This window comes from Gambusia affinis, linkage group LG05, assembly GCF_019740435.1.
Source record: "Gambusia affinis linkage group LG05, SWU_Gaff_1.0, whole genome shotgun sequence".
Classification (NCBI taxonomy): Eukaryota; Metazoa; Chordata; class Actinopteri; order Cyprinodontiformes; family Poeciliidae; genus Gambusia; species Gambusia affinis.
This window is the reverse complement of record NC_057872.1, coordinates 19,927,251-19,953,398: the sequence shown is the minus strand read 5'-3', so window position 1 is coordinate 19,953,398 and position 26,148 is coordinate 19,927,251. Positions and strand designations below refer to the sequence as shown.

The following is a 26,148-nucleotide window of genomic DNA, read 5'->3' as shown; positions in this document are numbered from 1 at the left end:
GACCTGTTTTGTTGTGGAAAATATTTGGAAACCTTGGCCTGATTTGAATTCAGTATTGTGTGTAATTAAAGCAGGTTTATATTCTTCCACATTCAGCTCTGGAAAAAAAAAAAAAGACCTGTGAAATGTAACAATGAACATTGTTCTTTTATTCTATGAACTACTGACAACATGTCTCTGAAATTCCAAGCAAAAAATTATTTTTTATTTGCAGAAAATGATAGATCGTCAAAATAACGAAAAAGATGCAGTGCTTTCAAACTTCAAATAATCCAAAGAACGCAAGTTCACATTCATTCAGAAACATCAACACTGATGTTTTAACTTAGAAAGAGTTCAGAAATCAATATTTGGTGGAATAACCAGGAGGTTTTCATTGCAGTGGGGTCTTCATTTTTTTCCAGAGCTGCATATGACATATGAATTTTGTCCAGGTTACATTTTAGATTAAATAAGAAACCTTCTGACAATTATCCAGCCTGTGGTGAGTGTTTGTAGTGGAGTATTTGTGACGAGTACGGACAAGGCGGTGAGATTGACTCATCTTTTCTTTACTGTTTATTAGGTCAGTGCGTGTCGGGTTCTCCCGCCTGTCAATCTCCTTAGTGTGTGTAAATTAGGCTCAGAGGAAGTCAGTGCCCACCAACAGCTTGCATGCAATCACACCAGACCACAGAAGCTCAAATGTTCCCAAAGACACGTCGCCATGTGACCAGGTACCTCTGGAAACCCCAAATCTGCTCCGCCTGCTCTGCTGGAGGTCAAGCTGATGTCTGACGATCAGAGCAGAAATAGAAAAAGGCCTTGGTGGCAAACTGTTTTCCTCTCCAAGCTACCAACTTAAACAAAATTATTTAGTTTTAAACATATTTGCAGATATCAATTTAAGTTGATATTCAGGCAATAGCTTCATAATGCAGGACAGAAATGCTTCATGTGTCATAGAAACACCTGGCGTAACTTCCAGGATTAAAATAAAAATCCAACAAAAGCCCCGCTGTAATTCACTGCAATGATAGTTTATGCTGAGCATTGACACATTGTTAGATGCAATTAAGCTTCAGATCCTCCTCATCAGAAATCCACGATGATTCACAGACGCACCTAGAGACAGTACAGGTGTGTCGTTTCCATGGTTACTCCTGTTGTTAACATCAGTGTGAAAACATTATATAAACATGCTTAAATTTGAGGGGTTTGTGCCTGAAAATCATTTCCTGTTTTAATTTCTGGATTTTAAGTTTAATAAATGAACAAATTACTAATCTAATTCTTTTTCTCTTTTTCTTTTTTTTTGGTAACTCAAACATTTTTCCAGACAGTAGCTTCTGTGACTTTTAAGAAATAATTTGAACATAAACCAAGATTTGTATTTTTAGTTTTCAGTAATACACATGCATTTGATTATTATATATTAAAGTAAAGTAAAAAAAAAAAAAAAAACACAATAAAATCAATCATTTTTGATTAAAACGTTTTTTTTTAAAACATAAAACTCTTTCTCTTTCATGCTGGAAACAGCTATAAAATATCCGACTTGTACTCAAGTCACTTTCTTGGGCCTTTGTGAGTCAGCCAGACAAACACTGCCACCTACTGGAAAATAGGTGTAAGTTCACAAAAACTAATTTAATGCAGCCAGAAATGGGAGCATCTCTGTAATACGTGTAATAGTATGAGACCCTAATAGGAAAAGAAAATATTATCAGCATCACCTGACACTGGTGTTGGTTTCTATGTTGGTCTGCTACACAGTGGTCCAGTTAGCAAATAACAGTCTGAACATGAAACTCTAGAAAGCTGAATGTGAAGAGGCTTTCTTTTTTTTTTTTTTTTTTTTTTAAGCAACATTTGAGTCCATTTAAAAAAAAAAACAGTATGTTCTTGGTCTACTTTTGTGTTTTTTATTTAGGGTGCACCAATAAATCGACCAGCCGATGAATCTGATTTTCTTAATTTTGGGAGATTGGTGACTGGCCAATACTTAGATTTGAAGTATCTTATCCACTGATCATCAGAAAAGGTGTAAAAATCAGCCACTGTCCTCGTTTTCTCTGCATGGAGAGAGGTTTGACTGACAGACCGAGTGTTACCAACTCAGCGACTTTCTTGCTACATTTAGCAACATTTCAAAAACAAAAATTGGAATCGGCAGTTCAGGCTTCTTAAAGAATAATGAGTGGCGATCGGCCAGAAAGCTGCAATTGGTGCGCCTCTTATTTTATTACATATTTCTTCATATTTTTCTTTTGAAATTGCTTTAAGTGAATTTTACTTGACATATTTTAGACTAACAAATGATCCGTGACTAAATACTTCAGGACATATCGCAGAATTTGACCTCTGTCTCCTGAATTATCAACTAATTAAAACACTGATGATAGATAAGTACACATGAACAAAGTTAAAAACTGCATTTTCCTGCCTGTTGCTGCAGAATCCGACTTGCTCAATTATTCTTTCCTTTTTTTTTCAAACTGTACTCTGCGTCGCCTTAATTTCCTAGTGCGAGTGTTTAATCTGTGACTCTGCTTGTGGCTGTAAATGAAAGGCCAGGCTGTGTCCGTGTAGGGCCTCCTCTTCCTCCTCCTCCTCCTCTCAGGGCATGGAGCAGGAATGTGTGATGGGCCGGCTGTATGTGGGCCGGTGATGGGCCCGGCTCTGCTGCTCTCTCTGTCTTTGGCTTAAAAAGTTCAAGTCATTATTCTCCTCCTGCTGCTATTCAGATGAAGTCCCATTGGCTCGTTGTTATTCTGCCCAAGTGAGAGAGGGGGACTCAGAGAATGGGAGGCTGACTGGGGTTTCCAACGGCCGGGTTGCTGGTGGTACTGGTGCAGGTTTTGGTTGTGGCTCTCTGGTCAGTTTTTTTCTCTCTCCGTCTCTGCAGGCGTGAAGGCATGTTGATAATCGGCTCAGTAATGAGGAAAAGGTACTGAATGGCACCGAATATCTGACCCCAATTCCTGGGAGTAAAAAAAGAGGCAAAGGCAGGGGGAGAAAAAAAAGAGGAAAGGAGAAGGCCATGTGAAAAAAGGAGGTGGAGGGGAGGTGAGATTTAGTGCTCTGCTGGATGAAACAACCCCCCACAAACTGACGGAGAGGGAAAGTAGTCTAATAGGAAGAAAAGAGGGGGAGTTATAGTTCATTAAACCCCTAAAAGACATGCTGCAAGCTTTTTTCATTTCATACAAAGAACACAGAAAAGGTATGTAACTTCTTCTTCTTCTTCTTTTATTATTGCAGTTCCAGTCTTGAGCTCAAAGCTGGAGATCAGCTTTTACTTCTCTGCACTATAACATGAAAAAGTAAAAAAAAAATGCTTTAGAAGTTTCCCCAAAGATTTCCTGCACAGAGCTGTCTCAATGAGTAAAAGAAACCGGTTTATTTACAGTATTACAGAACATTTTTGATGTAATTATGCAGCCTCAGGTGCAAAAACGACGGATTTAAGCGCAACTTGCTGCTCTTACCTTAATATGAAAACATTGATTTATGGTGCAAAATGTAAATACATGAATATCTCACGGAAAGGTATAATACAAAATGAAAAGTTGGAAGCTAGGATCTCCAAATTACTAATGATTTTTGCATAAATTTTGTGCATAATTGAGTCTTTGCTGAATTTCTCACTGTTACTATCAGTGACTTTGCATGTGCATCCTGATCAGAACATGCATGAAGTAAATTTATCCAAAAGCTACGTATTTTAGTTTTAATTAGTAACCATGCACCTAAATCAAGCCGCTTTTTTCTTTTTGAAGAGAAATCACATGAATACAGCTTCTGTATCACTTCCCAACCACCTGCAGACTTTTCCTGTCGGATTCTGAAACAAGCAGCACTTTATTTCTCAGATTTAACCCCAACAAAGCTAGAACATCCTCAACTAAACGCTTCATCCATTTCAATTATGTAAAAAGGACAGAATTTGACCGAAGCTCCCACTTCTCCACCTTTTTTTTTTCCTCCCCAATAAGAAACCACAGACTTCACCATGGTGGCCCTAATGAACAAGAATGTGGAAATGTTTTTTTGTGTCTTGTAGCATTAGTTGATCTGGGTCAACATTTTCTCTGTAATCTCGCTGTGATTACAAAGGAGGGGTACGCAGGGAAAACCGGGTGAGTCTTTTTGCCATTCAGTCCAGACTGGAAATCCTCTGACCCCTCTGGGCGGCTCGTTCCCCCACTCTGCAGAGGAAACGTAGACGTCGCCTGTTTATTCAGCGCTCTGACACCTGTGACTCAGACTGGAGGACCCCATTGTTCTCATCTGAACTCGACTGGCACATTAATCTTGGAGAAATATTTGGGTTGTGAAGTGATAATGCAGAAAAACAGAGATGGGATCCGTGTGAAAATAAAATTGTCCTCAGATGAAACCCAAGACGCTGCTTGTCGCTTGTTTTGATGGCTCCAGCGGCGGCCGTCCCATTTAAATCCCTCCTTAAAGAGAAAACTCAGAACACTCATGAGGAGAAACCGAAAAGTTTTCTTTAGACGTCTCTGGATTTAAGTTCATCTCTTCTTTTGCAGATCGTCTGTAAAGTTTAGACAGTCGAACAACCAAGAAAAAAAGAGAACCAAACCATAAACAGCGGCTGCAAGAGAAGCAACAATGTCTCGAACTGAAGAGATCAACAAGATGACAGAAAATGTCTACAAGGTAAAACTGCATCGCCTTTTAGATTTGGTTCTAGTTTTACAGTGTTTTTCTGTACAGCCTTCATGGAATCTGTTGGTAAGCTTCTCACAATTAGAAATTAAAGGAATAATAAACTAACATAAGCTCAATAATTTCCATTGGGATGATTCATTTTATTACTTGTTTTTGCTTGCTGTGCTTTATTTTGGATATTTAAAATGTTTTCCAGCTCCAGTGTGGAGAGATCTGTACAAAATTAACGTTTATTAGTCCTTGAGAGGACAAACTTGCATCTTTATTAATTGAAAATAGTTTCAAAATGACAATATTATCGTAATATTCTAATAATTTCTGTGACAATTTCTTACCCACAAACATAACCCCTATGTGTTGGGAACGTACCTGTTTAGATCCAGGGTAATAACTAGTTAATAATTAAGATTTCAGGAATCTAGAAAGGGACTTTTGGTTTTTTAGTTAATGTTTGATAGATTCTGGAAAAGTGAGTGTCAAGTTCCTTAAAGTTTTATGAAAATACCTCATAAGTTCCAGGAAACCAGACAGCACATTCTAAAAAAGGGACCAGTAAGATCTTAAAAACTGGCCAGTAAGTTTTGGGTAAATAACCAGTAAACTCAGTAAAATTTCCAAATAAATACCTAGTATGTGAGACATTTAATAGTTTCATATTCTACTGAAAATCCTACTTCGTAGATGTGTTTTTACATATTTTTCTCTTTATGGTTGTATTTCTTCAATTTATGATCAATTGATGAAGGTTGTTGGATTAAATACGTATTTTCTACACTAATCAGGCTTTTGCCTCTTTCTGCATTGCTATCATTGATATTTTTTATTAATATCTTTGATCTGTATTTTAACTGTGTAAACTAAAAGGTTCTGTAAAGTTCTGTCCAACGACCCAGGACAGTTTAAGTTCTTTAAAACTACAGGCTGTAATATGTTATATCTAACATTCAGGTTAGTTGGTCCTGGAGGCTAAAGCTAATCGATGAAAATCAAATTAAACATTTTATTTCTAGTCCTAAACCTATTTTTAGATTGCCGTCATTTTAAAACGGTAGAGATTCAGCTTCTGCATCCAACTTATCTGGGTTTACTGAAAGAAGACGAGCTTTTTATTCTCTTGCTGATTGGATGTTAACTATTCAGAACCTCACCTTTAAAATCCTGAACTTCAACTTTAAGAAATGCGGGTTTTTTTCCAACAGGGCATCCTGGACCAGTTCAACCCCAGTCTGAAGAACTTTGTCACCATGGGAAAACACTATGAGAAAGCTCTGACAGGTTGGTCCATTTTCCTGAGACGTGTCAGAATCATGCAGCATTTATAGCAGCGGTGTTAAATTCACTTTCATTTTGGGCCGTAGCAAAAATCTGAATGCTCTTAAAGGGACGGTAGTTCCAGAATATATTGACAAAATTAAATTGTTAAAATATTTATAAATAGCTGTTTCAGCATTCAATAAGTGTTTCTTAATGTGAAATATTGAACATCTTTTCACACTGATTAGTCCAACCAGGACTTTGTGATTGTTTTTGTGTTGTTGTTGTTTTTTTTTTCAATCAAAATCATAGATTTTTTCTTAATAATATAGAAATATTTGTCAGGAATTATTATATTTGTGCTAATATATTATGTTAAATGTGACTTTTTATTAATTGCTGTATCAGTCACAGATATAACTTGAAATCAAGTAAGGTTAAGCTAAATGTTTTTGGCCAATTCTGAGAAGAAATGTCAGTAAAATAAGAAAAAATGTGGGGATCTGTTGATTTTGTGTGAATTTTGCGTATTTGTGGAAAAACTGGAGGGACTTATTGATGTAATTTGGAGACTGGAGGGCCACATAAAAAGCTACGGCGGGCCAGATTTGGCCCCCAGGCCTTGAGTTTGACACATGTGATTTATAGGTTGACATTTACTCTGTGCTTCAGGAGTGACGGTGGCTGCAAAGGGCTACTTTGATGCTCTAGTGAAGCTCGGGGAGCTGGCCAGTGACAGCCAGGGCTCCAAGGAGCTGGGTGAGTCTGCAGCTGAAGAACCTGGTGGAGTTTTTGATTGTTAAACTGGAGAAGATCATCGTGTAGGGAGTGTTTGTGAGCGCAGCGATGGGGGAAACTCTGAGAGAAACAGAGGGGAAGGGGAGAGAGTAGAGCCATTGTTGGGAGATTAACAACACCACATGATCTCATTGTAATGCTGAAAACGGCGGGGGAGGCAGGCAGGAGTGTCAGAGGGCGAGCTGCCAGCGACCACATACTCCAGCGCCGTGTGACTGCGGGAAGGACGAGCACTGACCGACACTTTGTTCACGAGAAACTGTGTCAGAGCAACAACTTCTGGTGCTTCCTGATTGGCCTTTTGGGCTCGTTTGGAGATTTTAACCAAATTGAATTTGTTCACTTTTCACTGTAAATATTAACTTTCAGGGCTTTTTATTGGAACCAAAGCAAAGTAGCTGGACAGCTTAGTGACAAAAACAACTTTTGTTACTAAAGATAAAGCTCTGGAAACTTAACCAGTAAATACAGAAATACAAAGATCATATTTTTGGTAAAAATGTAAAAGTACCTAGACAGATTACAAACAAAACAAAACAAAACATCAATCACTATTTTGCTAAAATGGTGAAAATCTTACACAGAAATAATATAATACAATCTAAATATATAATAAATAATTTTATAGTTAAACTAAAAGCACAGCTTATTGGTCCATATAGGTTAGGGCTGCAGCTAATAATTATTTTAGTTATCGATTATTCTATTGATTATTCCAACAATTAATCCGTCAAGTGGATGAAAATAAAATTGGCACATTCTGCAGATTTTTATTTAAGTCTTTTATGTACAATATTAAAAATACATTTAAAGACACAAACAAACAACTTAATTCCTTTATTAAATAAGAAAATAAACATTTTATTGCCTAGAATGCAACAGCAGTTTTCCTTTAGTGAATCTTTGATCATTCGTAGTAAAGGATGCGTCTGCAGCTAAACGTTACTTTTAGCATCAACATGTGAAAAGCTCAGTCCTTTCTGCTTGACTTCAACATAGCGTAGAACTAATCCGGAGATTATTTGTTTAGAATAATCGATTAATAATTGGATAGAAAAAGGTGGTTAATAGAAGAGATTTATTTCACAGAATTTGAAGCAGTTTAAATTAAAACCACCACTAAAGAAGTTCTGGGTGGAACATGTTTACAGATAAAGGTTTCTGTTTTATCTTAATTGCAAATTGTACAAATTATTTGTACAGTTGTGGGTTAATTACTGCTCTGAGAATGTTGTCCTTTCAGCAAATTACCTGTCCTTTTAAGTCTGTGTACTCCAGTTAGCGATTAATTATTGGTCATATAGTTAAAATGCTTCTTTTCTAACTTCCTGCAGCAGGTTTTCTATTCTGCAACGTTCACACTGGTGTGTAAATATGATCAATTGGTAATTCAGTTTTTTTTCCTTCGGTCCTTCTCTATAGCAGTGCAACACAATGACAACAATAGTATTTCATCTCACAACATTAGCTGCTGTTTGTGTGCAGAAATTCAACCATCACAAGATATGAGAGGCTATAGAACCAGTTTACTGTTTGGATTTTATTTTCATATTTAAGGGTTTAATAGGCAACTCCATGAGATAATGCATCACTGTTTGGTGTGTAATTTGCATTATGTTGACAGTCTGTTTTTGCTGTGCTGCTGTCAGGGGACACGCTGTTTCAGATGGCCGAGGTTCACAGGCAGATTCAGGTGCAGCTGGAGGACGTGGTGAGGAAATCAATCCTCATTATTGTCAAACAATTATTTTATTTAGCACTGTTTAACTGCCAATACTTTTGTCTGAATAAGGACAGAAATATAGTTTTATGAATAAATATGTTCAAACTTGTTCACAGGCAAACATTTTTCTGGTAAAATGCTTGTGACATTTATCAAACTTGTTGCTTTGCTTCGTTGACAGCTGAAGCTGTTTCACTCTGAGATGCTCGCCCAGCTGGAGCAGAAGCTGGAGTTGGACATTAAATACCTCACAGTGAGTTCATGCTTTTGCTTTATAATTATTTATGAAGAAAAGCCACAATAGAATAATAGAGTTCCTGGTTTCCCCCTGAAAACTTGCTAAGCCCGGAGTTCAGGGCACCAGGGCATTCATTCATCCAGCGGTCCACTGGGTTTTGGAGTTGAAAACTTTTTAAAGTTGACATGACATTTGAAAATATTTCTTGATAATTATGTGTTATTTGAAGATTGGAAGATTAACACCTGAACAACAACTATTAAATCTTAAAAAACACAGTCATTAAAAAGCTAAAATAAATAAACAATCCTTAGCCTGGTGGGGACACAAGTAAAGCCTGGTGGCCCGCCAGGCTAATAACACACTGAGGGAAATCATGGTGGTTCATGGTTCTTCTTTTTGAAAAAGTTAATGTGAATTTTATAATTTTTTGAATAATAAATAGATTATTTGGAGATTACTGATCTGTTATTGTTGGTAGCTCTGAATAACAAGCTTATTTTTCAGAATCTCCTCAGAAATAATGTGAGTAATGTTGTTTATTTTGATTGTTGAGAATAATTGACTTGTGAACATTTAAAAATCGAAACACAATCTCTTATTTACCTGACCTAACAACCCATCTTTCTTTAAAAAAACTGTTTTTGCCTTGTCCTAAAGAGGCAAAGTGTGTGTATTTTACAGTTTTAAACAGAAAAAAACATTGTCAGAAACTACTAGAGGGTGCACAAAGCTTCACTTAATCACACACTGACAGAATGGTATTGCAGACAGATATGAGTTTATATATATATTTTTAAATGTGTGTCTCTCCTGTCTCTGCCTCTGTTCTCAGGCCACTCTAAAGAAGTATCAGAGTGAGCGAAGGTGTCAGTCGGAGTCGATCGAGCGCTGTCAGTCCCAGCTGAAGAAACTCCGCAGGAAGAGCCAGGGTAGCCGTCACCCAAACAAATATGGAGACAGAGAGATGCAGGTAAAGCAACATTTACAGCCCAAACTGGGTCTAAATTGGTTCCTGAAAAGCTGCAAAGGAAAGTTTATTAGGGAGACAATGTCCTCATTGACAAATCCTAAACATTTTTCAGGATTACCGCAGATTATAAATCAGAAATAGATGAGTGTTTCTGTGGGAAATGTGCCAGAATATGATTAAAAAAACAATCAGAGGAAATTACAGGAAACAAGAAACTGTGATTCCTCACACATGTTTAACATGAATATTATATTTAGTTATACTGAAGAATTAAGCTAATAAAAGTAGAGTAGAAACATTTTTAAACATTAATGTAAGTATATACTGTTTCTGGTGAGGAATAAATTAGGACACACACAGATTAATCATACACCTCTTCATGCCTTTTTTTTAATAGTTGACACTAAAGTTTATGTTTTTTATTATGTGAAATGCATGCATATACTGAGGTTTAAGGTAAAAATTTGTTGACTTTTGCTCCAGTTTGTGGAGCTGATGAGTCGTCGACAAGGCGAGCTGGACGCACTGGTGGCGACAGGCTACAAATCTGCACTCACAGAAGAGAGAAGAAGATACTGCTTCCTGGTGGACAGACAGTGCTGCGTCACCAAGCTGCTCATTAACTACCACTCCAAGGTGAAATGCTCACATTTATTTACCGCTGTGTGTTTTTATACCTGTGCTCACTCAAACACAGACACGTTTGAATTTTTCTGCAAACTCACTGAATAGATTTCCTTGCTGTCTACCTTAAAACGCAAATCCACTTTCACTTTTACGCGATAGGTCAAGTAAAAGTGACCTATCATACTTAATTGAACAAGTTTTGGTAGGTCTGTGAGTTACAGAATATGTTTATTACATTTTCTGAGCAAAATTATTCTTAGGCAATTAGATTTTAGTCTGGTCAGTTCTCAACTTTTACACTCGCACGTGAAAATGGCTGCAAACAGACTTGCAATACATCTTTGAAAAGCAGAAGTGGAACCTCCTGCACAACCAACAAAAAAATAAGAAAGCAGTTTCTGAATAGGAAGTCAACAGAAAAACACTTGTCTTTTCCAGCAGTCATTGTTCACCACATAAAGTGGTAAAAACCAGCAGATCAAACATGCTAGAGCTCCACTTGGGATGCTAGGTGATGGGCTGGGGTTATTATGTAACGGATTATGGATTATGGACTATGGATTATGAATTAATAATCAGGAGGTTTTTATAACAGGTCATTATCTATACACCAAAAAAAAAGACTCAATCCCAAAAAACATATCAGTTTTGTTAAGCGCTTGGACTATTTTTAGAAACAGTTGACCTAATGGACGTTTAAAAATGTGCAAAACTTGAGTTCAATATGTCACAGTAGGTGTCTTTTAACTTAAGCCAGGCAACATTCAAACTTTATCAAGATTGTCACATTTCTGGAAGAAACTGGAACCTGCTTTAGAAACATCAGGTTCATTTGTTTTCTGATGACAATATCAGGAACACAAATGGAAAATAAAACCTTCAGCTCTGCTTTAAGATGTGTTTTCTGATGTGATCCAGGTGAGAGAGCTTCTGTCGCAGAAACTGTCGTCCTGGCAACAGTCATGTTCTCAGCCCACAAAGCTCCCGGAGCGGGCCCTCAATCTGCTGCGTCACACCGCGCCGCAAACCCCAGGGGCTGCTGGGATAGCTGAGGTCCTCCGTCACACCAAGCTGGGCACCGCTCAGCCAGAGCAGGTCAGATCTCGTTGTTTTTTTCTTCTCAAAGCCTAATTCTTGGGTTGTAACTCACTTACTGTCAATTTGAAGTCTATCAGATTCAATATGTTTAAAATTAAACAACCTCTGACTGTGTTGAAAATAGCATTGTTTTATGTTTGAAATGTTTTACTCCTTCTGCTTCATGTGACTCTGTTTATGTTGTTGAGATCACCTTTACTTATTTTTACTCGTTTACTGCTATTCTATTTCTTAGTAGTACATCATACTGTCTGTAAAAGCCCACAGGGAAAAGTCCTGCAAATTAGCTCATGCTACAGGCATGGGCGTGCTTCTTTAATTCAGTTTATCTATGTTATTGTAAGGTGCACAATATAAATGTTTCATGTCAGCTGAAGTTGATAATTTGTGATAGATAATTACTGATTAGTTTTTTGTTTTGAATATCAAAACAGGTGATGTGACCTTTCCACTTTTATCCAGTTTTCACTCCACGCACGCCGTTTAAAAAAAACAACTTTTCGAGCAATTGTGAGGCTCAGTGGCAAAACCTGAAACTTCTGCTGCTCAAATTACTCAACAGGTCGTTGCTAGGTAACCACAAGTTACTCGGCAAGTTGTTGCTAGGTAACCAAAGAGCGAGTGAGTTTAGTTGATTCCACCAACCTTGCCCAGCTGGCTGTGACAGGTTGAGCAGCTAAAGTCTTTCCTCTTCCTACATCTCCCAGAATGCAGTGCAGTTCTGAATTGGAGTTCAGTGAAAATATTCTATACATTGAATATTAAATATTCTATCAGATGTATTATTTATTGATATTGATCATGTGTTCATTGTGACATATATTTTTACTGATTTACTGTCCAGCCCTATCTTATTATATCTTGTTTCCTATCAAATAAACTAAAGAAATAAATAAAAAATGTAAGTAAATATTTTTACATTTTGTCAGCTTTATCCCTCATTCCATGAGACTACTAAACTCCCATTAGTTTTTTTATTGTATATATTTATATTGATACTTTTTATTATCATTTATTTACTTATTTATATATTTATTGTTGGAGCATTGCAGCGACATTTTAAATGAATGACAATAAAGTCATTCATCTGTCTTCTAAGTCGACGTCTATCTTCTTGTATTCAAAAGTAACAAAATGAATGACAGCCAAAGCCAGTGATGATTTCTGCATCTTCCTCTCTAGTTTTCATGCAGCGTTGTTTGATTTTCAGAGAGTTTCCGTCCAGGAGGTTCCTCCTCTGCTGAATGGAGACTCAAGCCGCTCCCAGCAGCAGCAGCGATCGCTCCCCTCTTCTTCCTCCTCCCACAGCGACTCTGGTGCTCCTCAGGGCTCCCCTCACGCTTTCCGCTCTGCCTCCTCCACCGCTGCAGCTGCTCCTGGGTCTTCTCGGGGAGCTTCTCCTCAGCACACCAGCACCCCAGTAAGCACCTCAGCGAGCCCCCTCTCTGACGGCGGCCCATCAGCGTCCGACACCACTACCGCCACCTCTCTCCTCCTGGCCTCCAACACGTCCAACCTGTCCCCAAGCCTCATCCCTTCCACAGTGATGTCCCTCAGTCAGATCTCTCAGAGCAGCAGCTCCTCTCAGGGTATGACCCTCCCGATCCTGCACAGCGCCCCCCACAGTCCTCCGCTGTCCCACAGCGCTCCTCTCTCCAGGGCTTTGACCCCAGTGCAGCTGCTGCACCAGCAGGTCGGACCCGGCGGGAGCCACACGCTGTCTCCGTCTCACAACCCCTGGCTGCTGAAAGCCGGGGACATTTCTGCTACTGCAACGCTGCCTCTGCCAAGGAGACCAGTCAGTGAAATGAGGCTGGGAGGCTTTCAGGGTAAGATGCTGTTTTTAATTTGCTGCCTGTTTGTTTGGTCCCCAAAATGAAATTAACAAAATAACAAACACTGAAATCGACTACCCTGGCCATTGCCTTCCTGTGCTCAAGAGAAAAAAAATCTAATTTATAGCATCATCTGGGTTTTCTCCCCTTTGCTTAATTTCCTGTGGTCATAAATTTTCTACCTGGCCAATCGGGGAACAGAAGAAGTTACTTTGCGGTTTTGAATTCTGCACCTAATAATTAACCAAAGTATGAAAAAAAATAAAACTACTACTATAACTAATTAAAACTAAGTAATATTTAACTGATAAAAACTAATAAAACTAGCAAACATGCTCTACAACCTAATAAGGTGATTAAAACTTACTGAATTAGTAACAACAAAATATAGTTAAACTGCAGGTAAAGTAGGCCAATTTTACTTATATAGCACATTTTCAGCATCAAGGCAATTCAAAGTGCTTTACATGAATCAGAAGGAAATACAACAGTAAACCTAAGGAAAGAGCAAAAGAAGAAAAAAGAAAACAAAAAAGTATAACTCCATGTTTCAGAATAAGTAGACCGTAAACTAATGAGTTTCCCTGGATTCTAAGTTTGTTCTAATTCCTGAATATATAAACTCCTTTTATAAGTGTAAGTACTCCATAATTTATAAGCTAGAAGGAGTTTCTCTGGATAATTATAAGCTAAATATTGAAAAATAATGACAACATTAATTAAAAATAATAAAAAAATACACTATTCTCCTGAATCTTCCTTCTGATTTCTCCATCTTACTCTTTACCACAGGCTCCAGTCTTCCCAGAGTGCTTCCATTATCTGGAGTGACCCACGTGGAGGCCTTATTCGCTCACACACCAGGAGCGTTGGACGGTGCTGGTGGAAGTTTAGGAGGCGGGGCTTCCTTACTTCACTTCCTGCCTGGGGATAACATCACCCTCCTCATCTCTGAGCCCAGAGACGGGTGGCACTACGGTCAAAACGAACGCACCGGACGGTATGACGCTGTGCTGCTTCACAAAAAAAAACTGATAAAGTTTCTACTGTTTAAAGGCGACTTATTGTGCTTCCTTGAACAGGCTAGGATAGCTCTGTGGTCCATACAAAACACAATCATAACATTGTTTGCTTAGATAATCAGCTGTCAGTCTGGTCAGTTCTGTGTATTTTGAGCTGTTTTCAGAATGAGATGTTTCAGGGCGCCGTGTCACTTTAAATCCTAATCAGCTGCTGCTGATTAGGATTTAAATCAGCAGCAGCCCCCTAACTCAACGTTTACACAGATCCACAATTTCAGAACCCACTTGGGTTGCTAGGTAACATGGCTGGGGTTGCTAATGGCGAATGTGACTTAACAATCTGGAGGTTTTTAAAACGGCTCATTTTCCAGACACCAAAAAACATTAACCTATTCCCAGCAAACAGCTGGATGTTTTTTTTAAGTGCTTGGGCTTTTTTAGAAACAGTAGAGACCCAAATGGAAGTACAAAAAAATGAAAAATGTATTTTGTTTTAACAAAAGAAACTGTCCTGTTCAGATCTGTCGAGGCTAGGGATTTAAGATTTGACCTAAGGATTATTAATTGCTGTCAGGACTCTTTAATTACTGAAATAGTTATTAAATTAAGCCATTTTCCATTGATTCTGCTTTTTAAAAAGCAATAGAAAACTTGTTTTTGAGTATAATTGTTGTGATTTGTTGCTCGTATGTTCATTAAAAAAACATCCTGTGCTGTTTGGCTTGTCAGTCTGCCTCAAATATTGACTTTTTTCCAGGAAAGGCTGGTTCCCTTTCTCCTACACCCAACCGCAGCACAGCAGAATGGATCACCTTGAGGGGTACGAAGACAGAAAACAAAGATTTCTCAAGACATGTGGCATCAGTGATGACAAACTATTCCTGTTCACTGGTTTCATTTTTCAGTTTAGCTGCAATATTATGCCATTTGTTTGGCCCAAATGTAATTGTTGCTCATTTTTTGTTAAACCTTGAATATGACCTGAACGTCTTTCAAACAAAAGCAGCACAGAAAACCAGGTTATATCATAGATTTTGGCTCATTTTCCTTTCTTTCATCTTCTACCCAAACCTTTTCTCCAGTTTCATTTTGCCTTTCTTCTCCATTTGACCTTCCTCTGTAGCTCTCTCTTGCTATCGAAGGCTAACAGCACCAGCACCGGACAACTTGACAAGCTAGTGTCAGCAGGCCTCCCCGCCCTCACCCCCGAGTCTGAGGAGGAGCGCTCCCTTCCTCCTCAGAGGGTCAGCACCTTCCGTCCGCGCCCATACAGCATGGCCGACACCAACAAGGTGAGGCGTTTTAAGTTGTAGAGCGTCACAGCCTCATGTTTTCTAGTGATTTAATGTTTTTGACAATAACTTTCTTCTGGTTTGCAGATCACATCAGACTTAAGAGGTTCACCACCGTCACCCACCAGGTAATGTTTGGAGAAACTCAAGTTTCATTTAGAAACTGAAAATTAATATAACACAGCTTGTAAAAAAAATATAGACGTCTTATGTGAATCTATAAAATCTGTGGCTGACTCTGCCCATTATATAATTAGTCATGTTTTCATAATCCTGTGACCCAGAAGCTAGTTTTCTACGTTCTGTCAGAGTGTACCAGTTTATATAAACCAGCGGTGTCGAACTCATCTTCATTTTCAAACTCATCTTCAAATGACTAACTGAATGTTTTCTTGTTTCAGGCCCAATCCTTTTGCTCATGTCCGCCTCAGAAAAACCGTCACCAACGATCGCTCGGCTCCCATAATCGAGTGATGATGCTGTTCATCTGTTCATCGAGCCTCAGGTTCAGTCCTGGAAGCTGCACACTGTGTTTGCACACTGTGATTAACTTTTGTCTTTTTTTTCCTCAGTTGAATCATGTAAAATGTTTGTGTACAATGTTCAAAACCAATATGCATTTTAGCTAAAAAAAAAAGAAGAAAAAATGTTTATTTTATTTTGATTTAATTGCAAGACATGGAAATCCAGTGTGACAGAAATGTGCCAGTTAAGATAAATTGTAAATTTGTTTGTTTCTTTGTGTTTGAGAGCATCATGCTGCATTTTACTCTTCAAAAATGTGACTAAGCTGTCCTAGTTAGCTCTTAGACGGGAAGAGTGCCTTTTGTTTCTTATTTTTACTTTGTGCCATATTCAGAAAAGTGTTAAAGTTCTGGTGCAACATGGACTGGATCCTGTAACAAAAGGTTTTACACATCGACCACGGAAGTATTATCGGGACGAGGACCGGCTCCTTCTCTACAGCGTTAAATATTTTTCAAAAAAGCTTCCATGTTTGTTTCATTTTAGTGAAAGAGGGCATTCAAAAGCATTTAAATTTTATTTTATAAAGCTAATTATTTAGATAAAGCAAAGGGCATATTTTAATGAAACAGACAATAAGTTGATTTGTTTCAATTTTGATAACCGTAAATAGGAAATTACTAAATGCACAAATCTTAATTCCAGTTAACAGTAATGTTTCTGCTGCTGTAGCATTTTCTATTTGTCGTTGCTTGTGAAGGTTTTCAGATTATTTTAACTTGCTTCTTTGAATCAAGATGCAAAGAACAGAAACTCCTTCAGTATTAGTTTTTAATTATAACAATGTGGCTCCAATTCAGTATTCATAAACTTGCACACTGTGAAGCTGAACAGGTGAAGGTTAAAAAGAAAAGTGAATTTTTATTTAGAAGATGGAAAGTTGGGGAGGATTAAAAGTTTAGGAAATGAGGAGCTTGCATTTTTGGTCAGGATTCTATGTCTTGATTCCTTTTCAGACCTAAATCTTAAGCTCTCCACCATCTATAGACTAGCTGATTGTAGATGCGTGTTTACGAGTCAGACTGAGCAGAATCTTAAAGAGTGATGTGAAAGCCAAGGAGGAGGACATGACTGAGCTCACTGTGGAAGTGTTTTCAAAGAAAGTGAAGGAGAAAGCATACAGGAAGTAGACCTGTGTCTAAGCAAGTATTTGTCGAACTGCAGTTATATTTAAGGATGTACGAGAATAAAAACATCCTTCCTGCAAAGTAAAAAATATTATTCTCTTCTGTAGTCAGTCACTGCGATATTTCAGCACCTTAAAGATATAAGGTGTAACAATAATCAACAGCACAAAATTGTTTTTAACACAAAATAATGAATCTTTATCAAAAAGGTTTACTGCTTGTTTTAGCTTGTAAATTTTGCTGAAAAGTGGTAGCACTGCATAATACATCCAAATCTGAGGTCACTTCACCCAAGACGTTACTTTGCTTAAATTAAGACCTTTTCTTCCACAAATTGTAATGGAAAGTTCTTTCCCAGACCATTTCCTGAAACTGATCAGGTGCTTTCCTAGAACTCTGTTGAACTATCTGCTTCCTTACTAAGAACTTATGTTCTCTATAACATAGCAGTTACTTTCAGAAAGTGAGCCAAAACTTTCAGGGAACTTTAACGGAGTTTAACTAATCAGGTACTTTCCATGAACATTCATGGAAAGTGTTTGTCACTTTCCTTGAACTAATAAGTTTCTTTCAGGTCACCAGTATTTTTTATAAAGCTAAAGGAAGCTTCCCTGTAGGTTCCTGAAAATAAAGAGTAAATTTCAGACACGCGTTACATGAGAATTTTAAGGAAAGTACCAGGAAAGTTCTGGGCAAGCAGCCAGTAAGTCTGAAGAAAGTTACAGGAAAGTAACATCTAAACTGCAGGAAATTTACGTTCTTCAAGAATATGTACTGCTTTATGTTGTGCTACCATGAAAACACCTTTAAGGCAAGGTTTTCACTTTGGTTGAATATTTTAGTTTTTAAGCAGCTTTGACGCAAAATCACTGACTAACTGCACGTAGTTCATATTTTAAATTTCCTCTTGCAGCCTGTAGAGGTTGTAAATTTATCGATGTCTAAAAAGCTCTGGAATAAAATCACCTTTTATTTCAGTTGCTAAATCTCATACTAAGAGCTCTTTCTGTATTTATTTGATCATAATTTCTGGAACATAATCCTCCTTCAAAACCTTATGACAACATTTTCAGCTTATTGGTCGTGACCATCAGTCTTTTCATTAAAGTGTTATAATATTTCCAAGAGTACGTGATGACATACACTCCAATAAAGTACTAGAAAAACACTTCTGTTTGTCCTTCATCATCTCAAATCTTCCACCAAACGTTACAATGTGTTTAATTCACACACAAATAGTAGCTACAGTTGAAAAGCTCTTGTGAAGACGTAGCGACCCCAAGAGGTCACTCTGCCGCAGTTCTCTGTTCGTGAGCTTTAATATGAAAATTTTTATTTTTCTTGCCATCCTCATCGCTATGCGTCAAGGCAACATAAATTTGGGTTTATGTCGTGTCATATTATCATGTATGACATGACAGGCAGGAAGAAAATCATTCCAAGTTCCTAGAAACTACACGACCATCTATATTTTAAAATAAAGGTTTGGTTGCATTTATTTTATAACAAATTGTTAGGAAATAAAAGTTTGCCACTGATGGTCTCTGAATTTAGATTTCTATTGCAAAGCAACTGAATCTATTTGGATTTATTTTACATTTTCCAGAGAGAAATTATCTTACTGCAATAAACAAATATATATTCTTAGAATTTGTTACACATTTTTATCAAGGTTAACAGTGAATATGTCCAGGACTGCATGTGTTTTTTAATGGGGAGAGAACAATTTGTGTTGAATTTGTTGTTTTATTAAGTATACTCACATGCAAATATAAATGCACGTAACAAACCAGCTGTAACTGATCTGCCATGGTGTTGAACTGCACATTACTGTATTTATTATCAACAAACTTATAGTTTGGCTTGTAATTGGGTTTACCAATTTAAAGCATTTGTTGTTGGAAAACATTATTTTTTTCCTGTTACAACTGAACTGATCACAAGTTTAACGTTACTCCACTGAAGTGAAACAGTGTTAAAAATTTAACATGAACTCTTGACACACAGGCAGCATATAACTATACTAATATGGCATTATTACACTGTGATGAATAGTGAAGAAAAACAATGGATTTCTGATTATTTACATATTGTGAAATAAATGTTTCAATGATAAACGCTGACAGTGTCTTTGCGAAGTGAGATTTTCACAGATCTTAAAATTAAGTTCATGTATGTGCTTATATATATATATAATTCTAATTTCTGCTTTGTTGCTGAAATGTGAATTTATCGGGTTTTAAATCTCTCGGTGAAGATGATGTATGCCTTTGTATGAATTGAACATAATGTTTCTTTACACGAATGTTTATCAGTAACTCAAAAATCTTAAAAAATGAAATTGGGATGAGCAAATCAGAGATAAAAATTGGTTATCTGCACCTAAAACCAAAGCAAATCTCTTTCACTTTCCATTAAAAAAAGAACATTCAGGGATGTAGCTGTTATAAAATGGAATAGGAAAGTCTGAAAACTCCTTTTCTCTATGTTCAATGCTAACTTACACTATTTTGTCCTGTTAGTTTGTCAAATACACAACAAATCAATCTGACAACAGTAGGATTAAATAGAATCTTTACTGTGACGCAATTACAATTGGGCAAACTGAAGAAACACACAAATTCAGGAGGAGCAACAGGTAATTTGCTCATTTTATAGCTTTTTAAGCCATTCCAAGCTTCTTCCTTTGGCTTCACAGGGATGTGAGGGAACGTCAGGCATGTTTCCGTCATCCCTCACAGGAACTTAAAATGAATGATTAAGAAACACACACTTTATTGATCAGCATTATTAAAAATCAAGAGCTTGTTTCACAATACTCACAAACAGAATTATAAGATGACTTCTGTGAAATGACGAGTTTACCTGGATAATTGTATGGCGTGACTTGATTTATCATTCCTGCGTATTTTGTATAGGGGCTGATGAATGGAAGAATAATACCTGAAATTACAGATTATTTGTAAATGTGCATAATTAAAATAGCAGAAAACATACATCTCTTTATTGTATTTCACAATGCCTACACTTAACTGTATTAATTCACCACCTAACTGAAGCTGGAGTAGTAGTACAATCGGTAATCATTTAAAAGTTGGATGAACATTAAAAAAAAAAGAAGAATCAGATAAAACGGTGTTATGCTGATACTGTGCAGTACACCTGAGTTTCTTGCTTACCTACAAGGCCAATCCCACAGGAGGCCACGATAACTGGCTCCTTATTCCAAGCATTTTTGAGGAAAGCTCCAATTCCTGCAGGAAAACCCAGTCAGTGTTTAAAATCCGCCTCAACTGCGGTGTGGCTAGCAGAATTAGCTCATGTTAGAAACACATTCAAGGTCAGAATTCTCCTTCCTTTTCAAAAGCGTTTCTTTGCTTTAAAGTGACGCCGATATAAGGTTTGCCTTAATTCTAAAAGTAAACGTATTGTTAATAGCAACAGAAAACACAATGAAGATAACTTTAATAAATTCAGTTTAGAAAAGCCACAAAATAAACACGTACCTGCCATAATGTCCGGTGTAGCTTCAAGACCGAGGGTGTTCATGGGAAATGTAGTTGAAGGTTAAATGACGTATAATTTCTGCGTCGGTCGCACATAAACACAAAACGAGGTGAGATTGAGCTATTTTTGTTAATTTTTGACGATTTTATTGTTTTAAATTCATTCATTTTGAATGTTTTGTTAATAATTATCCCCCAAAGAGTTTATTTAGGTACACTGAGGTGTTTTATGCCGTTTGTAGAAAGTTTAAAGGGAAAGAAACAGCTTTTTAACCGCTGTTGTTACAGCCGCGGCTATGCTGTTTATAATCTCAGAAATTACTGGCTGGTGGTTATACTCACATTTACTGGAATTTATATAGCAATTGAAAATGTATGTTCGAACTTAATGAGCTGAAATTGATGCCACACTCATCCTTTTAAGTACTGCATCTTTAAAAATATTTTTTCAACGTAGTTTTGATGTTTGGTTGTTGTTTCTTGTTCTCTTTAGATGATGGAGGACTTCTCTGGGTTGGCTCTACCTCCTCTCTTTGGAGGACACATTCTAGAGGCTGAGTTGGAGCCTGGTGGTGTAGAGCTGGGACCAGGAGAGGTAATAATAAATCTTAGTCCATTGCAAAAATATCCCTCTTATTGAACTGCTGCACATTTACTCACATTATAGCCAGAGCTCCAAAATATCTAATCACAGTTTCAATGTGTGCAACATCATATCACAAGAAACACTAAGGCTACAAAACATGCTGTGCTTTCTTCAACCCACTTAGCTTTAATATGTAATTATGTAATTATTAACATTGTGCAGATTAGTTTCTTCTGGTGTGATATTTTATAATTTATTTTGTTGTATTTCTTTCTGTCAGGTGGTGCTTGACCCAGATCCAGGCAGCAGTGAGCTGCTAGAGAGCACCCCTCAAGAAGACGAAGAGAGGAGAGCTCTCGACAAAAGGAAATGTCTGGTGCTGAGCAGGAGGTGCAAAGAAATTGAACAGGTGTGCGTAGTGTGTTTGTGGGTCACTTCCAGAATGCATTACCTTTGAAATGTGACAAGGGAAATAAGTTTCTTGACAACCATGTAGTGCCTTATTTAAGACATAATTTCTAGGTGTTATACTACATGGACTTCTTCATAATTTTTTTCTTCAACAGGTTCCTTATAAAATTAAATGTCTGCTAAATATGTTGCTATTTCACTTTTACCATAAAACACACATCTCTATATTACGATGTAACCAGGTGACCATAAAACTGTTCAAGAGCTGAACAAATTCTTAGAACAAATCAATGCATTGATGTGGTTCAACTTTCTCCAACTGAACAGAAAAAAAAACTGAAGTTATTATCTTTTGACATAAAGAGGAACGATCTAGAGTCAACGCACAACTTCAGTTATTACAACAGCGATCAGGTTTGAAATCTGATCTTGTGTGGTGATGAACTCAGACTGGAACATTCAGAGAAACATAAAGACAATTACAAAGTCAGCCTTCTATCATCTCAAAAACATTTCCAGAATTGAAGGACTAATGTCGCAACAAGATTCTGAAAACCTTATTCATACGTTTAATTTTAGTCGCATTGATTACTGCAACAGTGTCCTCACAGGTCTGCCTAAAAAATAAATCAGAAAGGTGCAGCTGATCCAGAACGCTGCTGCCTGCATTCTCACTAAAGCCAGGAAGATAGAGCACATCACACCAGTTCTAAAGTTCCTGCACTGGCTCCCTGTAGCTCAGAGGATAGACTTTAAAATACTGTTGTTAGTTTATAAATCACTGAGTGGCTTAGCACCACAATACATTAAAGATCTGCTGTTTTTGTTGTTGTTTCAGTTTTCCAGAAATCTAAGGTCTTCCGGTTTTGGTCTGCTCTGTATAGACCAGACCAGAGCCAAACATGGAGAAGCAGCATTCAATTTTTATGCTCCTCTAATCTGGAACAAACTTCTAGAAAACTGCAAAGATGCTGAGACACTTAATTCTTGTGAATCAAGGCTAAACCACCTGTCTAGAGTTGGCTTTGATTAATAATAATAGGAATGTCATAAAATGTAGTTTGTTTTTCAACTTTTCTTTGCTTTCCTTTACTTTGCCAAGGTAATGTTTTTCTTATTTGTTGTTTTATTTTCATTTTAACCAAGTAAAGCATTTTGAGTTGCCTTATTGCTGAAAATGACACCTGCCGATCCGTGCTATGTTCAGGTAAATCAAAAAATCCTGGGTCGCCTTCACCAAGTGCAAAGAATTACACGACGCTTGAAGAAAGAGCGACGGTATGAAACTTCAATGTCTATAAAAAGTTTTTATGCTTACCTTCAGTCTTACCTGAATGCTCTGCTGATTTCCACAGGTTCCTCATGAAAGCTTTAGATGCCCATGGAGATGATTATAGAAATTCCCAGCTCACCATACTGCTTGAAGTAAGAATTACAGAGATGGAGTCTTACAGAATTAACTGTCCCTTCAGTTTGTAATAAAAGTGGGATTGAAATGGGAAATACGTATTAGTGAAATATTGCTGGAAGAAGTTGTTTAGAATGAAACAAATCCAAGAGAATATAAGCTTATATCTTGTTTATTGCACTGCAATTTAGTTCTATTTTCATTTAAAAAAAAATTCATAATAAAATATTTTTCTGGTCATCCATTCACTCGAACTTAAAAGATAAATTACTTTTTAAAATAATTACAAGGTTTCCCCCAGAGAACTGGCTAAGCTCTGTGGTTGGGTGTTAGTGCAGACATTCATCCAGTGGTCCGTCGTGTTTTTGAATAAGAAAATGTTTAAAATTCAAAGTGAAATTTTAAAATATCACTTGATAATTATGTATTATTGAAAGACTGGAAAATTAATACTTGGTCGGCAACTATAAAGTCTTAAAAAATGTAAACGTTTTTAAAAAACTTAAAGAAATAAGCAGGAAACCCGGAATTATTTTTGTCTTCCTAATCTCTGCAGTCAAAGCTAATCTGGTAGTCCTTGAGAAATATCAGAATTGCCAAAAAATGTGCAGTATAAACAAAATATTCCAGCTGATCAGTCAATTTGAAGCCAAAATCCTGCACAATAATTTGCTTGAGACCATCCCACTTTCACCATGACAAAACACTACAATTGTTGTAACACAATTTAATTGACTTACATTTATATGTTCTCTGCTGGCTTCAGGAAGAGCCTGGAGCCCACTTGGATTCTGCTGCCGGAGTCGAGGAGGAAAGACTCAATGGTTTGTCTGGTTCCTCTGCAACTCTCCATCATGCAGCTGGACCGAAGAAAAAGAGACACAGAATTTCTCGGCAAGATAAGGACAAAGATCAGCAGGTCAGTGAACAAGTGATGTCCAGTTTTGATCCTCAGTGGACAGTTTGCTGTTTGTTTTAGAGTGATCATTGGGTGAGAGGTGAGGCTTCACCCTGGACAGATCACCAGTCCATAACAGTGCCACTCAGAGACACACAGAATAAGCAGCCACACACTTTTCCAGACTTAATAGCCGTTCAGAGTAACCATTTAAGCAAACAGTCATGTTTTTGGACTGTGGGAGGAAGCTGGAGTATCCAGAGAGAACCCACGCAAAAATAAAAAACAGACAGGGATTCAAACCCAAGACCATTTTGCTGCGAGGCAACAGTACTGCCAGCTGCACCACATACTCTGTATATTAGGTGTATTGAACCAGAGAAACATAAACCATGCAGAATGTTGGTCGTTGGGGACTTACAGTTGGCATCGCTGGAATAACTCCACTGTTTGCTAGTGATAGTAAAAAATTCAGTAAAATATTAAACCCCTGACTGTGTTGGATGAATTCCTTATGAATAAACAAATTTTTACCTCTATTTTTCAGATTGAACCTGATGTGTCTGTGTTGGCAGAGACTCACTTTGGAGAAATGCCAAGCCCAACATCTCTGTCACACTGAATGGCGGCCTGCATATTTTTCTTGAACTTTAATTGGATAATGCAGCCTTTCCTTAGTCTGACTCTGCACTGTTTGTTGTTTCCCTTGAAGAAACCAAACAGACTGGACTCTTGTAAGACAATTAATGTTTACTCAATTCAGCCCAGATTTTGTATTTATAAGGTTTGTATATATGTATTGGTATGTTTTTGACTTGTGTACAACAAGACCTAATTATGACCAATATACAGTATTGTGACCAGCTCAGGTTAAAGAGGATACCACAAAATGGAACAACATAAATTATCTCACTACTTCCATGAATATTACAAATTTGTTTCATTAGTAGCAGTTATTAAAGTATATAATCTTTTGAATGTTGGTTATTAATATTGTAAAGTTCATGTTTTTAACTGTTAAAATAACTCCAATGAGCAACTGAGGCAAATTCACCTGTTTTGTTTTTCTACCACGTTCAATGTTAGATCATTACGATCAAGATGTAAAGGCATTCCACCTGATTGTGGTGAAATGTCATAATAACAGCACTGTAAAATTAAAGACAGTTACTTTTGGGGTGCTGTTAACCTTGCTAAATTCATCCCACTGGTTCAAAAATCAGAAAACCGAATAACTGAGGCTAGAGCTCTGGTAGGTGCAATCGAATCCCTTCTTGGAGGAAAGGATAAATAAACAATACTAGATTTAGTTTTGAGTCAAAGAATGTATGGAAGGCATTTAATGCTGACAATATAGCACATTTTAAGACATAAAATCACAAAGTGTTTCACAAGATCAAAAGCAGATTTAAAAAGATTTGTAAAATCTGCTTCTAAAAGAGACCACAGAGTCCATCAAAAAGTGTTGAACAAAAGACTTTTTGTCTAATTTTGTCTTCATCTTTGTCTCCTTTTGTCCTGTTATGGGGAGCCATCAGCCTTCTGAAAAAGCCTGGTGCCAGACCATCAAGAGCTCTCCAAGTCAAAACAAAAATCTTAAATTGCACCAGAAGGCAGAGTAGTTACATCAAGATTGGAGTGACATTTGAAACAAAACGAGGCATTTTGGACAACTTGCAGCTGTTCCAGGCATGTTGTGCTAAGACATGTGTAAAGTACATGCCATTTATCCAATCATAGTCAAACAAAAGCAGGAATGATTATTTCCAGTATCGCAAGTGAGATGATGAAATTTGATTTGGCAAAAATTCTCAGATGATAAAAACAACAATGAACCAGAAGTTTGACATGTTCATCCGAAGTACTAAAATTATTTTCGCAAAGAACTAAGAGGTACAAGAGGCTCCTTTAACTCAGACATTATTTCAATTATTTCAGTTTTGTCTTCATTTAATTGAAGTAAACTGTCAACCATCCACCGCTTTGCAGAGTCTAAACACTAGATCTAGATTTTTCTGTATGCTAAGGAAATCAATGAATCCCCTCAGAACTGAATGATTTTTTACATAAAATCCCTGCTTAAATTTGATGACGGGCAAAATTACTGATCAAATATCAGTTTCCTCAAGCATAACCGTTATGCATTCTAG

At 37.2% G+C, this 26,148-nt stretch overlaps 3 protein-coding genes across 10 annotated transcripts in view; 2 read left to right on the top strand and 1 right to left on the bottom strand.

Moving 5' to 3' along the window:
• Positions 1–18,357, top strand: part of zgc:158689 (uncharacterized protein LOC791177 homolog) — a 30,674-nt gene extending 12,317 nt beyond the window's left edge. For 3 of the 6 annotated variants that reach the window (XM_044115949.1, XM_044115947.1, XM_044115946.1), the window contains 15 exons: positions 2,888–3,205; positions 4,536–4,665; positions 5,877–5,952; positions 6,604–6,690; positions 8,379–8,440; positions 8,634–8,705; positions 9,526–9,663; positions 10,147–10,299; positions 11,209–11,385; positions 12,599–13,217; positions 14,016–14,223; positions 15,003–15,065; positions 15,369–15,537; positions 15,625–15,665; positions 15,939–18,357. In XM_044115949.1, coding sequence (XP_043971884.1) covers positions 4,618–4,665; positions 5,877–5,952; positions 6,604–6,690; positions 8,379–8,440; positions 8,634–8,705; positions 9,526–9,663; positions 10,147–10,299; positions 11,209–11,385; positions 12,599–13,217; positions 14,016–14,223; positions 15,003–15,065; positions 15,369–15,537; positions 15,625–15,665; positions 15,939–16,011 — 1,986 coding nt within the window. In that variant the 5' untranslated portion in view covers positions 2,888–3,205; positions 4,536–4,617 and the 3' untranslated portion in view covers positions 16,012–18,357. Of the gene's footprint in view, positions 1–2,751; positions 3,206–4,535; positions 4,666–5,876; positions 5,953–6,603; positions 6,691–8,378; positions 8,441–8,633; positions 8,706–9,525; positions 9,664–10,146; positions 10,300–11,208; positions 11,386–12,598; positions 13,218–14,015; positions 14,224–15,002; positions 15,066–15,368; positions 15,538–15,624; positions 15,666–15,938 lie in introns of those variants that run through there. The other 3 variants (XM_044115948.1, XM_044115950.1, XM_044115945.1) reach the window with 2 other exon arrangements.
• Positions 15,982–25,173, top strand: tfpt (TCF3 (E2A) fusion partner). Of its 3 annotated transcripts, none has more exons than XM_044115955.1 (7): positions 15,982–16,042; positions 21,189–21,290; positions 21,562–21,690; positions 22,900–22,970; positions 23,048–23,117; positions 23,867–24,019; positions 24,546–25,173. In XM_044115955.1, the coding sequence occupies exons 2-7, from the start codon at positions 21,189–21,191 to the stop codon at positions 24,618–24,620; spliced, it is 600 nt and encodes a 199-aa protein (XP_043971890.1). In that variant the 5' UTR covers positions 15,982–16,042; the 3' UTR covers positions 24,621–25,173. The 3 variants fall into 3 exon arrangements, with proteins under 3 accessions (XP_043971890.1, XP_043971889.1, XP_043971888.1); XM_044115954.1 differs by lacking the exon at positions 15,982–16,042 and adding an exon at positions 20,713–20,805; XM_044115953.1 differs by lacking the exon at positions 15,982–16,042 and adding an exon at positions 20,809–21,068.
• Positions 19,747–20,778, bottom strand: ndufa3 (NADH:ubiquinone oxidoreductase subunit A3). The gene is made up of 4 exons (XM_044115956.1): positions 20,696–20,778; positions 20,369–20,443; positions 20,055–20,132; positions 19,747–19,933 (listed from the first exon to the last, which is right to left on the bottom strand). Exons 1-4 carry the CDS (start codon positions 20,736–20,738, stop codon positions 19,842–19,844), a joined length of 288 nt encoding a protein of 95 aa, XP_043971891.1. The 5' UTR covers positions 20,739–20,778; the 3' UTR covers positions 19,747–19,841.
• Positions 25,174–26,148: the final 975 nt, after the last annotated feature.

What these genes read in the sequence shown, in the direction of transcription:
- ndufa3 (XM_044115956.1), bottom strand. Translation starts at nt 20,738, where the DNA reads ATGAACACCCTCGGTCTTGAAGCTACACCGGACATTATGGCAG. An exon ending in TACACCGGACATTATGGCAG is followed by an intron (nt 20,444 to 20,695) that starts GTACGTGTTTAT and finishes GTTTTCCTGCAG; the next exon opens with GAATTGGAGCTTTCCTCAAA. An exon ending in CACGCCATACAATTATCCAG is followed by an intron (nt 19,934 to 20,054) that starts GTAAACTCGTCA and finishes ATTCATTTTAAG; the next exon opens with TTCCTGTGAGGGATGACGGA.
- tfpt (XM_044115953.1), top strand. Translation starts at nt 20,925, where the DNA reads ATGCCGTTTGTAGAAAGTTTAAAGGGAAAGAAACAGCTTTTTAACCGC. An exon ending in AGCTCACCATACTGCTTGAA is followed by an intron (nt 23,118 to 23,866) that starts GTAAGAATTACA and finishes TGCTGGCTTCAG; the next exon opens with GAAGAGCCTGGAGCCCACTT. An exon ending in ATAAGGACAAAGATCAGCAG is followed by an intron (nt 24,020 to 24,545) that starts GTCAGTGAACAA and finishes TCTATTTTTCAG; the next exon opens with ATTGAACCTGATGTGTCTGT.